Source organism: Pezoporus wallicus, unplaced genomic scaffold, assembly GCF_028554395.1.
Source record: "Pezoporus wallicus isolate ANWC-B61680 ecotype Strahan unplaced genomic scaffold, APGP_CSIRO_Pwel_v1 contig_6732, whole genome shotgun sequence".
Lineage (NCBI taxonomy): Eukaryota > Metazoa > Chordata > Aves > Psittaciformes > Psittacidae > Pezoporus > Pezoporus wallicus.
The window spans coordinates 2,856,931-2,869,931 of NW_026638638.1; the positions used below are offsets into that span (position 1 = coordinate 2,856,931).

General features: G+C 34.7%; 1 protein-coding gene across 3 annotated transcripts in view; it reads left to right on the forward strand.

The window, feature by feature from the left end:
- The window catches only part of CWC22 (CWC22 spliceosome associated protein homolog), a 30,043-nt gene extending 18,932 nt beyond the window's left edge, over window positions 1–11,111 (forward strand). For all 3 annotated transcript variants that reach the window (XM_057411652.1, XM_057411654.1, XM_057411653.1), the window contains exons 15-20: window positions 4,120–4,197; window positions 5,340–5,492; window positions 6,378–6,505; window positions 7,427–7,528; window positions 7,624–7,820; window positions 10,260–11,111. In XM_057411652.1, the coding sequence (XP_057267635.1) occupies window positions 4,120–4,197; window positions 5,340–5,492; window positions 6,378–6,505; window positions 7,427–7,528; window positions 7,624–7,820; window positions 10,260–10,855 (1,254 nt within the window). In that variant the 3' untranslated portion in view covers window positions 10,856–11,111. The remainder of the gene's footprint in view (window positions 1–4,119; window positions 4,198–5,339; window positions 5,493–6,377; window positions 6,506–7,426; window positions 7,529–7,623; window positions 7,821–10,259) is intronic.
- Window positions 11,112–13,001: the final 1,890 nt, after the last annotated feature.

Genomic DNA, 13,001 nt, shown 5'->3' on the forward strand with positions numbered 1-13,001 from the left:
TGGGAAATTTATTGCATTTTCTGTTTATGTTGTCATGTACAGTAATGCCTACAAAATGAAGGTGTAGAAGGCATGCAGAATTAAGCTGTGTTTGTGTGTTATTGATAACAGGTATTAGCTAGAATTCTGACTAGGCTTTGATCTTCCAAACATGTATGTGTGCATTTAACCTAAGGAGATGGAATCGCTCAAATTACCGCAGTGGCATCATTAAAATTCAGTTTTGTTTGGGTAGCCTTCAGGTGGAAGGGAAGCAGACACTGTGGAGCTTCAATGTATTATTTCACCCGATTCTTTTTGTGTTGTGTTGCAGACTTGTAGCGGCAGGATTAAAAATGTATATATCCTTATATCCAAGTAATGATTACTGTGTAAAGTGTTATAGGTCTGAGTTGTGCAAGACTTTTGATAACAGTATCAAGCTTTAAGTTTACAATGCTCTCAACATAAAATCAGCTTAGGTAAAAAATGGTAAATAAGGCCAAAAAAAGTTGAGAGAGACATTAGGTGACCAAACACAGGAGACAAGCCTGGAGACACAGTATAGTAGGTGCCAAAAGCACTGCATGTAGTTTACCAAGAGGCCACCGCCTACTGAAACATCTTCCATGGCTTTCTTGGCCTTGGCTCTTTGTAATTTGACAAAGTAGAGAAGGAAAAGAGATGCTGGGAAAATTAGGCACATATGATGTGCCACATTAAAATACGCAGCAATAAGGAAAGCTTTAATGTAGTAAGTGGAAGTAAAATACACTTCAGCTGAAATAAAATAGGAAAAAGGAGAAATGTCGCATCTGTAAAAGCAGTGCACATGTGTAAAATGAAAAGCACTAATTTTACCTAATTCCAGTTTTGCATTTAATCAGACCAACCTATGTCCTTTACTAGGTTTGCTTCCAGCCAATCAGTGTCATTAGTTCCTTGAAGAAACTTCTAAAAAAACAAGTGCTGGCATTACTAGTTATATTTTTAAGAAGCCACATTAACTTACAGGGTGGGGATCTCTTATGATTGCTTCAGCTTGTGTTCATTGGTGGAAGAGAGCTGTGTGGCTGTCAAGGAAGGGAAGGTGGAAAATCCATGACTTCTAGCTAGGGAAGGGAGAGGGATGCCTCCTTTTGGAGGCAGCCTGGGGGACAGCTCTGAAACTGCAGTCTTAGCTAAATGCAAATCTTAAATCACAAAAAATAAGGAAAGAAGGAAGGTGTGGGAGGGAGTATAACTGTGAAAAGGAACCCTCGATCAAAAGCGAGTGAGAAGACCAAGTTGCTTTAGTTCATCTATCTGCAGTGAACGTAGCCTTTGTGTGAAGCTGAGAAAATACAGAGGGGGCAGGGTAAAGCTGTGGGGGGAAGAAACAAGTCTGATTTTTTTTTTTTTGTATGTATGTATGTGTGTGTGTGTGTGTGTGTGTTTTCCTAATTTATCCTTTAGCATTTTTAAATGTATGATGATTCTTCCCATGTTAGGTTGAGCCATGATCTGTCTAAACCTTTATCCTGTTCGGGTAAGAGCTAGGAAGAAATGTTTAGGGAGAACTGTAAGAAATGCACTGTATGTAGAGGGAACTTTCTCCCTATTTGTCTTAGCAGTTTTGGGAAGTGCTTTTTTTTCCATGATACAATAATCAGTTAAAGTTTTTTACAAAAGGTCATTCACCATCTGTATTGGATTGTCAAAGCATTCTGCTTCATGAGTAGGTAGCCGTTCATATTTTAACTAAGCTAAATAATCACTTGTTGAGCGTTGTATGAAAACTGTTGGAACAACACAGTATACAAATTGCTTGTGAAACTGGGAAACATATTCACAGTATTCTTTAAAGCAAGTGATGGACTAAAAAACATGGGTTCTTCCTACCATAAAAATCACAGAATTATTCTCATTGCAAGTACAGAAATAAGTTTACTAACCTTTTAAAGCTATAAATGAATCTAGAATTGCCATGTGAACTTGTCTCATTGCTTAAAAAATAATTAAAGAATTTGAAAGTTAGTTTATTGGAAGGCAGTTACTCTAGACCTAACTTGGAGTTGTTTAGATAATACTAGCAAGAATGTCTTTGTGGGCTAATCTATTCTCATGCTTGTGGTTATTTAAGATACCTTCCTAGAAATCATTGTAATATTTAATTAAAATGTTAAAATACTTAATTACTGTAAACCACAGGGGATACCAATACTGTAATTACATTTAAGATTAGGAAGAAATTTTTCTTTCAAGTCTTGCTGATGTTACTAGCAGTGGCATCAGCACTTTACCCTTTTTATTGTTTAAAAACTGATTAACTGCAGCATTATTGTAAAACAGGATGATATAAAAAGTTAATATGCATATTAATATATCACAGTAATACAGCGTTGAAAGGAATGCCTTTAAATGCATCTGTAAGCTTGTTTGATACATTATGGCCTTGCTATTTGGAGGGGGTATTTTTTTCCTGCTCAGCAGGATTGGCTTTTTATTTGTTTTGAGTTTCTATGATGGGCAAAATGTTACTTTCAGGAATACATGCTTGCAAGAATAGCACAAGTGGGTATATGTTACAGTAAACTAGTTTAACTTATAAAGAGGACAAAGTGCTGAAATTATCCAGTATTTTTTATGGACATGTTGTTATTAGTTGAAAGAGGTATTAACAGTGAAAGATACATGACTGGCAGCTGAAAAGCTGTTCGGGAATATCACAAATTGGTTTATACTATGGTATTGGTCTTATGAGAAAATAATAATAAAAAAGTTAGTGAGGAAAAACCTTCAGTCCTGTTTAAGTGCCATGTATTTCATGGCTCTTTATATAAAGCTTGTTTCACTTGTTGCAGAATGTGCCCTAAACCATTTCATAGCTGTATAGCTACCTGTAACTTACATAGTAAGTCAGAGCGTAAGGTTTTTATAAACTTGTGTATGCCTACTTACCTAGATCATTGCTTTCAGCCAATGAAGACCTCTGGTCCTAACAATGCAGAATCCAGTGGTGTGTGTTTACCCCTGGTTCTTGGTATGGTGTGTGTGAAAGATAGGACGAGGTAGCTGCCAGTGAGTAGTTTGGCAATGATCTTGGCGTGACGTAATTGGGGAACAAGGAGAAAGGGAGACAGACCACGTGTATATGCCAGAAGAGTGGGACTAACTGTTCTAGATAGTTGATATCAGTGGAAGGAGAGCATCTTCTGTGTGAGTACTCTAGCTGATGTTTACACCCATGTCCACCATGGAGATGGGGGAAAAAAATGGAAAGAAGGCTGTTTGTTATGGGGCATGCATAAAAGTTTTGGGAGGCTCATCTACCTAGGTTTCCTCTACCTTCTGAGCCAAGAATGAAAGGTGCTCTTCTGCAGAGTGATTCAGAACATTAGCCTAAACCAGCTTCTTTAGAAAAGTTCCTCTCAGAACCTTCATTACAGTGAAAGTCTAGGCATATCAGCCTCCCAGGGATGACTTAAGTCTTTCTGAACATCAACCTCAGGCCTCTCCGGTGAAGCAATTGTAGTGAAACACTGCCTTCTGCTTATGGTAAGCAGAGGTGGTTGTGAAAATTATGGCTGAGTGTTTCAAGATACTAGTATATACCAAAATCTACAAATATTTCTGATTTTGGAAATGTTCCCTTAAGCATGCACATTGTATTTGAGTTGCCAAATGGTTTGTCTGTAAGATAGTTTGACATTTGGAAATTGTGAGGAATCTTCATTTTCTGTAAATGCAGGGATTGGTGCAACTACAAAACAACCCCACCCAAACAAACAGAATCCCCAAACAACCACCAAATAAAACTACAAGAAAAACCTTCAAAACCTTCCCTTTTTCTCTTACACCTCTTTTTTTGCACTGTGGTAAAGTCAATTTGTAAATTAGTTTTGACCTGTGTTGGTTAGATATACAGTATGTTAATGCATACATTTTAGCTTAAGCCAGATAGGAAATTTAGATGGTGAAAGTTCATGTTCATGTCCCAGATAATTTTTAAAATGAGATATTCAGGAAACTGCTGGTGTTGCCAGTGAAGTTTTACGTAAATGTTCTTGCTTTAAAACTCGCATCACTGTAAGGCTTTCTTCAGTATTTGCTGCTACAGTGAATTTACCTAGAGAATAATTTTTTTTTTCCTTAAACCAGAAAGAACTCTGCAATATGATACTTGACTGCTGTGCTCAGCAAAGAACATATGAGAAATTCTTCGGGTTACTTGCGGGGGTGAGTTCTATTTTCAGATTTTACTCTTTATGGTAGATAATTTAATTTGGTTTACTCTGTTCTTCTGTTTGTCAAACTTACATTTTAATGCATAAATAAGACTAATAGTCTAGCATTCTGGAAATGTTTATATTAGTTGGTTGGTTGTATTAGTTAACTGGATTAACATTTTGATTGTAATAAGCATAGTGAATGCAGAATGAGAGAACTAATTTTCTCTTCATGTCATTGTTTGTTTTTTTTTTACCTTCCTCCTTTCTCATTAAGGTAGAACAATAAATCAGTGGCAAAGGAATGGTACTAAAAAGAGGTTAAAGTATTATGAGTTACCAGAAGATATCCTTTTTACAGTACTGAAGTTTAATTTGGAGACTCTCGTCTTTTACCGCTTTGTTCAAAGCTGCTTAGTAGGGTTGTCTTTTGGTTTTTGTTTTTTTTTTTTAGAGCACAAGACTGAATACCTTCTGTTCAGTCTTTTTGTTTGTTTTTCAGTAAACAGGTAGCTCTTCAGTTTTGTGTAACTGATTAGAAATTCAGTTGCAGCTATTTCTTAATTAAGTTTTCTTTATCTATGATATTGACAGATCTGATGAGTTAAGATAAAACACTTGTTTTCTAAAGTGAGCAAGTTATGCTGAAAGGCAATGACTTTTTCCATTTGTATTTTTAAGCATTATTTGAGGAAATATTTCTGCAGTCATTTACAAAGCACCATCTGAATCTACAGGTTTAGTAGACGATAAATGTTAATTTCCATGTTCTTTGGAATGCTTCTGACCAAACTGCCTTACCTGTTGTCTCTCTGATTTTAGTCATTCATTGATGTCATGTATAAAAAGTTACATTTGATGGGGTTACATCAGGTGAAAATGATGTGCAGAAATAAAAGAAATTGCTGAATATCTTGCTGTAGTTCAAAATTGATAATTACTATTTTGCAATACAGATGAGTTTCTTGTTCCAACAAACTCTTGAAAGCAATGAATATATCCATATGAAGGTACAGTCTTCTCCTCCAAGGGTTATTTTAAAGGAAAACCTTGCAGTAAATATTTGCACCATTAGGTCACTTACATGTAGGTTATTTGCATGTTTAATATTTTGTTTAATCTGGTTGTTTAAATTGTACAATGTTGTCTCAGCGTTTCTGCATGTTAAAAAAAGAATATATGGAATCCTTTGAAGCTATTTTCAAAGAACAATATGATACCATTCATCGTTTGGAAACAAACAAACTGAGAAATGTTGCCAAGATGTTTGCTCATCTACTGCACACCGATTCAATTCCCTGGAGTGTAAGTAAAAAAGGCTGTTGTCCTAGATTTCTTTTTCAATAACCAATTTCCTGTATTCAGAAACAATTACATTAGTTTTAGTATTTACTCTGCAATTTGGAAATACTTGTATTTGTAGCAAACTGGATTAAATGTCTTCTCAGATTCTGGTTTATTCCATATCCTCTTTCTGCCCCCTGTGCATAGTCATCCTCCCAGCCCATTCTGAAGTAGCTAATTTGAGCTGTTATTTTCTGGAGCTCAGCTGAAGTTGGTTGATTAAAATTTATTACTTTTAGAATTTTTAACCTTTAAAAGCAAAACTGTCTTTTAAATAGCTGAACTGCCCCTAAAAAAACAAGACTAAAGAAACCTTTTAAAATTATATTTATATCTAAAATTAGAGGCTTTATAGAAATACAAGAAATATTAAAGTATTGCCCTTTTGAGACTTAAGTACCAGATTAATTTTGCATTCTGAGATATAATAATACAACGTTACAAGTGAAGAAATAAATATCAAGGTAACTTCTCTTTTCATACTGTTTTAGTCTTATTTTTTATTTCAGTCTAATTGTCATTTTTCAGGCACAAACAAGTCCAAATATTTAGAACTTAAGCCCTAAATCTGCAATTTCCCAGCAGTTCACACACTTGTGGCGTTTTGCTGGATAAAGCAAGTCCTTAAAGAATTACTAGCATAAATATGATCAGAAACTGCTTCCAGATGGTAGAAAAGAATTTTTGAGGAAGAAAGTCTTGATGAGGGATTTACTTTCTTGGGGGGTGGGTAGGGGAGAAATCAGTTTTTAGTTATTTTAGGAGGACAAAAGTTTTTAAGATCAATAAAAGGATGTATATTTAACCTTAAGGTTTTTCTATATATATTTTTCTAAATATTTTCAGGTCCTTGAATGTATAATACTGAGTGAAGAAACTACCACATCCTCCAGCAGAATTTTTGTCAAAATATTCTTTCAGGAACTCAGTGAATATATGGGACTTCCTAATCTAAATGCAAGATTAAAAGATGAGTAAGTTGAAATTTTATTTTCAAAACTGTGAGTTTAATTAGTTTCTTTATCTGAAAAAGTGCAAATAAGAACTCTTGGTTTCAAGTTCAACTAAAACTACAGTTCTGTAGCAGAAGACTAAGCTAATTTATAGATTTAGTCATTGCAAAGAGTCCCATTAAGCTGAGCATGATACCATCAGTTTGTTACCAATTTGACAGTAATGCTCATCTTGTATAAGAATTTTCAAAGTGCAAGTTTATTTATATGTATTGTCAGCTATATAGGTGTGTAATAAATGTTATTGTGGCTTCTTTTTATGACAAAACTTAGGAAAAACACATAACTATTAATAAGTTTTTCTAGGATTAGTTACTTATCCTCAAGTGTAGCTTAAATAACACATTCTTTTAAGCCTGTGTGTGATTTAATACATTTCATTCTCCCATTGTTCCTTTCAGTTGTTTGAACTATTTCCTGTAAGGTGGGATTCTTTATGTATGATGAAGAATTAAGTAGATGCTTTAACTCACATAAATTTAAATTTGAAATTATATTTAGTGCCCTGTTTGACTGGGACTTCAACATACATACCTAAGTCTTTGAACTTCTTAATCGACCAGCGGTATCCTTTGCTATCATAGGCTGCTGCAATTTGACAAGTCTCTTCAGGGCTTCACAAAATCAGACTTTTGTTGTCATAATCAACAGTATATATGTAATTTCTATGAGTGAAGAAGTTCCTTTTCATAAAAGAGCAGGTTTTCAAGTAGCATTTTGGTAAGATGCATCACAGATACAATCAAAGTATAAAAAAATGCAGGAAGAGAAAATTTTTGCCGTCCTATGGAATACACACAGTTTCTTTTTCAGCTTACTAATGTCAATGAAAATTAGTGCTAAGCAGGCAAAGGGTTTAATTTAGATGTTTGTTTCCATCAGAACACTGCAGCCTTTCTTTGAAGGATTACTGCCTCGGGATAACCCAAGAAACACTCGCTTTGCCATCAATTTCTTCACTTCTATTGGCCTGGGAGGATTAACGTAAGGAACACTTATTATTTTATAATTACTTTCCTTATCTCCCCTCACACCTGTCAAAGAAAAACAACTAAAAATAAAATTTTCTTGTTAATTAGGGATGAATTACGGGAGCATCTTAAAAATGCACCAAAGATGATAATGACACAGAAACAAGATGTTGAGTCATCAGATTCCTCTTCATCTTCAGAGACAGACTCTTCCTCAGATTCTGATTCTGACAGCAGCAGTAGTAGCTCAGAATCATCCAGCAGCAGTGACTCCTCATCTAGCAGTGATGACAGCAGTGACTCAGGTACTTAAGCACTAGCTATGTAACTATTTGCATGTCTTTTATTTACTTCTATGCACCTATTAATTTCTGTTTCTGTGTACACTTTTTTTGAGGAAAATCTGGCTACAGACAGTGTCAGTTCCTCTGCTTTAGAAACTAATCAATTATTTTAAATGCACATGGTTTAAAATATTGAATATTGCTAATGGAAATTTATGCCAAAATTTAGAGAAACTGATTTCCATTTTAATGGACTTAAATATCTGAGAAACACTGTTATGTAAATTACTTTTTTACACAGTTGATACCTCCTTCCTCCATTAAACTGAAGCTCTAGTACTGTGCAACAGGTATTAGGCTTATTCCTTATTAATATCTTTGTGGGATGCTTACTGGTGAACTGTCTCTAATTCCTCTTCTTCAGGAAGAGTTCGTGTTGTGATACAGTGAAGCTTCTTGTCTGTAGAGAAATCTCCAAGGAAGAATTAGCTGTTGCTGACAGCTTAGTTTCTTGTCTTTTTGTGCATTATAATTAATGTTTAGCATCTTATACCATCCTGCTGATGTAGAACCTTCTTTTTGACATGAAGTGTCATAAACATTGCTTAATCTATAAAGTAGTGTGTGTTAGTGTGTGTGCTGGGTATAGTGTTGGCAGATGATAACACAGCAGGACTTCCTATAGTACATAAGCTTGCTGATTCAGAGTTAATTTGTTTTATTACATTCCTTTGAACTGAAAATATTGATTGGTAAAAGCAGTGTGAACTGCTTATGCTTTAGAAATGCATTTTTGTTTTCCATAGCAATCTTATTGTACAAAGTCTGATTTGTGTCTCATTGTATTAATAGCATTAATGACAACAAAGCACTAGAGGACGTCACAGTTAAATAGGGTCAGAGAAGGCCTTGGTTCAGCAAAGAGCCAGATCTTCTGCACAGACAACTGCAGCTCTGTTGAGCTGCTTGATAGGAATCAGAGAGCTAAGTACTTAGTGACAAACCAGGAGAGTCTGCAGTCTGAACAGTGCAGTATGAACACTTTATTTTTGTAGGTTTAAGACCTTCTTTTTTACTACTTGTCCTTTCTCCATTCAGGAACACATTCATAAAAACTTGCATTTTGATATCTTTGCAGCCTGATTTAACTTCTCCCCCCCTCCCTGATCCTGACTCTTGTACTTAATTCCAGTGGTCAGAACACTAATTGGAGATAACTGTTCTTTAATGATAAGCTTGGTTGTGGTCCCTTACTGGTTATAACTGTCTTACTCTGTCGTGTGTGTTTGCAGCTTTTTAAATCTTTAAAAATCTTTAAAATAACTTAGTAGAGTTGAAAGGCATTTTTCAGAGGAGTGTTGCTACACTACTTCAGTGGTTTAACAGTGCAGTATATAAGAGAAAACCCCATGATTAGAAATTGAGCATACAGCTAAACTAGAGATTACTGTCTTACTGACAACTAATGTGTGGAACTTTTCCAGCTAGCTCAGCTCAGCACTGCTGTAGAGCGGTCACTCCAACCAAAATGGGTCCAGGAGAGGATGAAATGGGTCTTACCAGAACAGCTTGTTTCTTTGTATTTACTTTCTCAGGTCTTTTTCTGCTTTCTGATGGATGTAAAATAATAGAGAAAACACTGATTTTAATATCAACTTAAAAAATACGAATCGATCCATCATTGTGTTTTATCAGTATGCCAGAAAGCCTTAAGTCAGATATAACACTAGCAGCTGCTGTAGGATTCAGATATTTGGTGTGCTACTAAATCAGTTTGTGGCTGTAGTGTTCTCAAAAAGTGATTAGAAACAGCTGTTACGGTGCTAAAGTTCATACGGTATGGTGAATTAATATTTATTCTAAATGGCTGTTACTCATAAATACTTTCAAGTGAAATCTAGGGGTTCCTTATAAAAGAGCAAACTCTTCCACTGAGGTAAGCAGTACTGTGGATTTATAAATACGTAAGTTAGGTTTAGTCTTAAATTGTTAACAAAGCTGTCACTGTTTCTCCTGAAAATGAGCCAGAGGGCCATGGTTAATGTTGCTGCGGTACCACTGTCTCAAGGTGTTTCAGCATACCTTTTGTTTCCTTGTAAGATTGTATTCTTGTGTTAATAACAGTGGAGTTACTAAGAAATACTGAAGCTTGATAGCTCACACTTTTATGCAGAATTTCATATTTTATATAAAATAGCCTATAGTGTAGACAAACATTTGAGGATAATCAGTACCTGCTCAATTAAAGAATGGGTGAATTTTCCTCCATTGTATGAGACAGCCAGGAGGGGAATAAAGTCCAAGCTTATTATTTTGAAACCTTTGTCCAGATACATATACACAAATGTTTTCTGAAAAAAAAAACCCAAAAACTACAAAACTCTCTAGAACATTCTGTATAGTTTAACAAGCGTAATAAATTAATTTTTTTTTTATTCCCTTATTGTTTTATAATTTCAGATGCTCCTAAAGCCAAAAGAAAGAGAATGCAAAAGAAAAACAGAGAATCTGATAAAGGTTCCAGGAAAAAACAAGAAAGGAAAAGAAAATCACGTGAAAAGAAAATGAGAAGGAGGCAGCAAGAGGAAAGGAGTGATACTGAGAGCAAATCAGAAAGAAATCACCGAAAGTTGAGGGAATCGCACAGGAGAGATGATATATCAAAATATCATCACAGAGTTGAGTCCAATGGCAGAGACAGTTACCACAGTGGAAAGGATAGGAACCGTGAAAGAAGTAAGGATGTAGAAAATAAACACAGTAATTCGAAACCCAGGAAAGCAGAGAGAAGAGCTTCTTTTTCTGATGATGAAAATTACAGGCACTGGAGTAAAGATCATGAACATCACAGTAGAAGAAGAGAACGATCAAGATCTGGAGAGAGGGCCCATAATAATTCAAGTCCGAGAGAGGAGGAGCAAGAAGATCGATACAGAAATGGTTCAGAGAAGCACAGGGAGAAGTACAACCGTTATTCTGACCAGTACAGGGAATCCAGAGAATCCAGAAAGAATGAGGACAGACGAAGAGAGAACTCCCCACACAGACGAAAATAATGCCTAGCCAGAGACTGAAATTAATGTGCATTTCTGAGCTGTTAAAACTGTATCTGAAAACATGTTACTGAACTGTCTTTGAAAACAAAAATTTTGTACAAAGTGATAGTTTGCATTTGTAAATTTTATTAGTCTTTTTCAAATTTTCAGTACCACTTTTTTATAACTGTTGCATTGAGTCTTTCTGTTAAAGTCTTCCTTTGGAAAGATGAAGCTCTTTATTTTGTGAATAAAAACTGTTGAGATCTCTGTGAAATGGCTGTTTTTGTCACTTAGTTTCAAATATTTGTAAATTCATAGTCTAAAAAGATCAGTTTTTAAATTTTCCTGTTAATTGAAAGTCAGATACTGAGATTAGGGTGATAAATGTAAAAATCTGAGATTATAATGTGAATGTTAGAAGAGTAGGCTTTATGAAACTTTCAAGCATCAGTGCAACTGCTTCTGGCATTCCATTTATTCTTTTGACTGCTCAAACATAAAAGCAAGCTTGATCAAAATTTTCAGGAAATACTTCAGTTGATTTATTTTTTTTTTTTTCTTCAAGAGTTAAAAACTGGAAAAGCAATATTGCTGGTTTCAGCATCACATTTGAAAGTGTGTCAACTTGTTCTGTTGCTTTTCACGATGTTTTTTAATACTGTAACATCCTGAGCTAGTTACACTTGTGATCTTAAAAGTGGGGGTTTTTTGTTCGGCATTTTTTGTTTGTTGGTTTGGTTTTGGTTTTTTTTTCCTAACTATGAATTTGGTCTTAAAGTTGTAGACTTCAACTTTAGCCCTACAAAGGATGTGTTTTAAAGACATCTTTCCCATTTTTCTATATTCCTTATAGAAATGAAATAGGAAATCTAAATAAGAGGTGGTACAAATCTTTTAGACATTTTGCACTCTGTGGCTTGAAGTGCTCAAGTTTAATGGAAGTTTAAAAAAAGAAAACCTTAGTTGCTGCAGCAGTTTCTAGTATAACATGTTCTACGTGGAGCCATTTGAAGCAAGTAGCTCAATATTCATTGTACAAATAATGAATCAAGAGCATCTGGTTAAGACTCTAAATCTCATTAGTAAATAAAGAACATTTTGAAAGTCTTTCAGAATGAAATAGAAAGTAGTGTGGAAACTATTTTCTATTTCTCTGTCCACTAGCGTGGACAGAGGTGATAGTTCTATATTACACAATTACTGGTGCCATAAGATTACATTTTTTGTACTTTGTGAGATGAGCACAATTTCTGGGCATATGAGAACTTAACACATTTCATTATGAAATTGTATTTCATCTTGTATAAAGCATAGGAAATATATTTGAGCTGTTTTGTAACAGAAAATGGAACAATTCCTACGGAAATAGATCAGTTTTGCCTAAGTCTTGTCACAACATTTTTCTAAGAAAAATGTCACATTTTAAATTTTTTTTCTGTATTTAACAGAATTTATTTCTGCAAGCCTTCATGTAATAAAATATTTCCAGTCAGAAGCACCTGCATGAAAAATAAATTCATATTGCAGAGAAAAGAATATGGCTTCTATCTTGTTATACCACACAGTTAAAAATGCTGTGGAGGTATCATGAAGTATATATTGTTTAAAATGTGGTGGGGTTTTGTTGTACAATGCGCTTCTCATTTTCAAAATGATTTGTGCATTTTTGCAATGTGTGTGAATTCTAGGACAATTTAATTTCAAAGAACACTCTCTAAAAAATACTTCTGCTGATAATTGTTAGGTTGCTTTGGTAGCTCCCTACAAACATTATTGAAAATGATCTGTACTTCATAGTGGCTTAATTGTACAAACTTAGTTTATCTAGAGTAGTACTTCCCTTGCTATGTTACGGGTTTAATAGCATAAATTTCATTAACCTATAACTTTTGAGGTATTCTGCTCAGGTTAAAAAGCTTGTTAATTAAATCTTTAATAATAAAACAATAAATGTGAAAACATAAAATGTGTATTCAGAAAAAAGTGTTTGATCTCAGATGTGCTGTTCAGGAGATGCCAGCTTAAACATCTCCAATTTGTGATATTTCATACAGGATGATAAAAATATAACGCTCATTGGTGGAAAAAATAGAAAAGGATGAGATTAGGACTGGAGCTGGGGTTTTAACTGCATTTACAGTTTCTTGGTGGGTTTTCTTTTTTC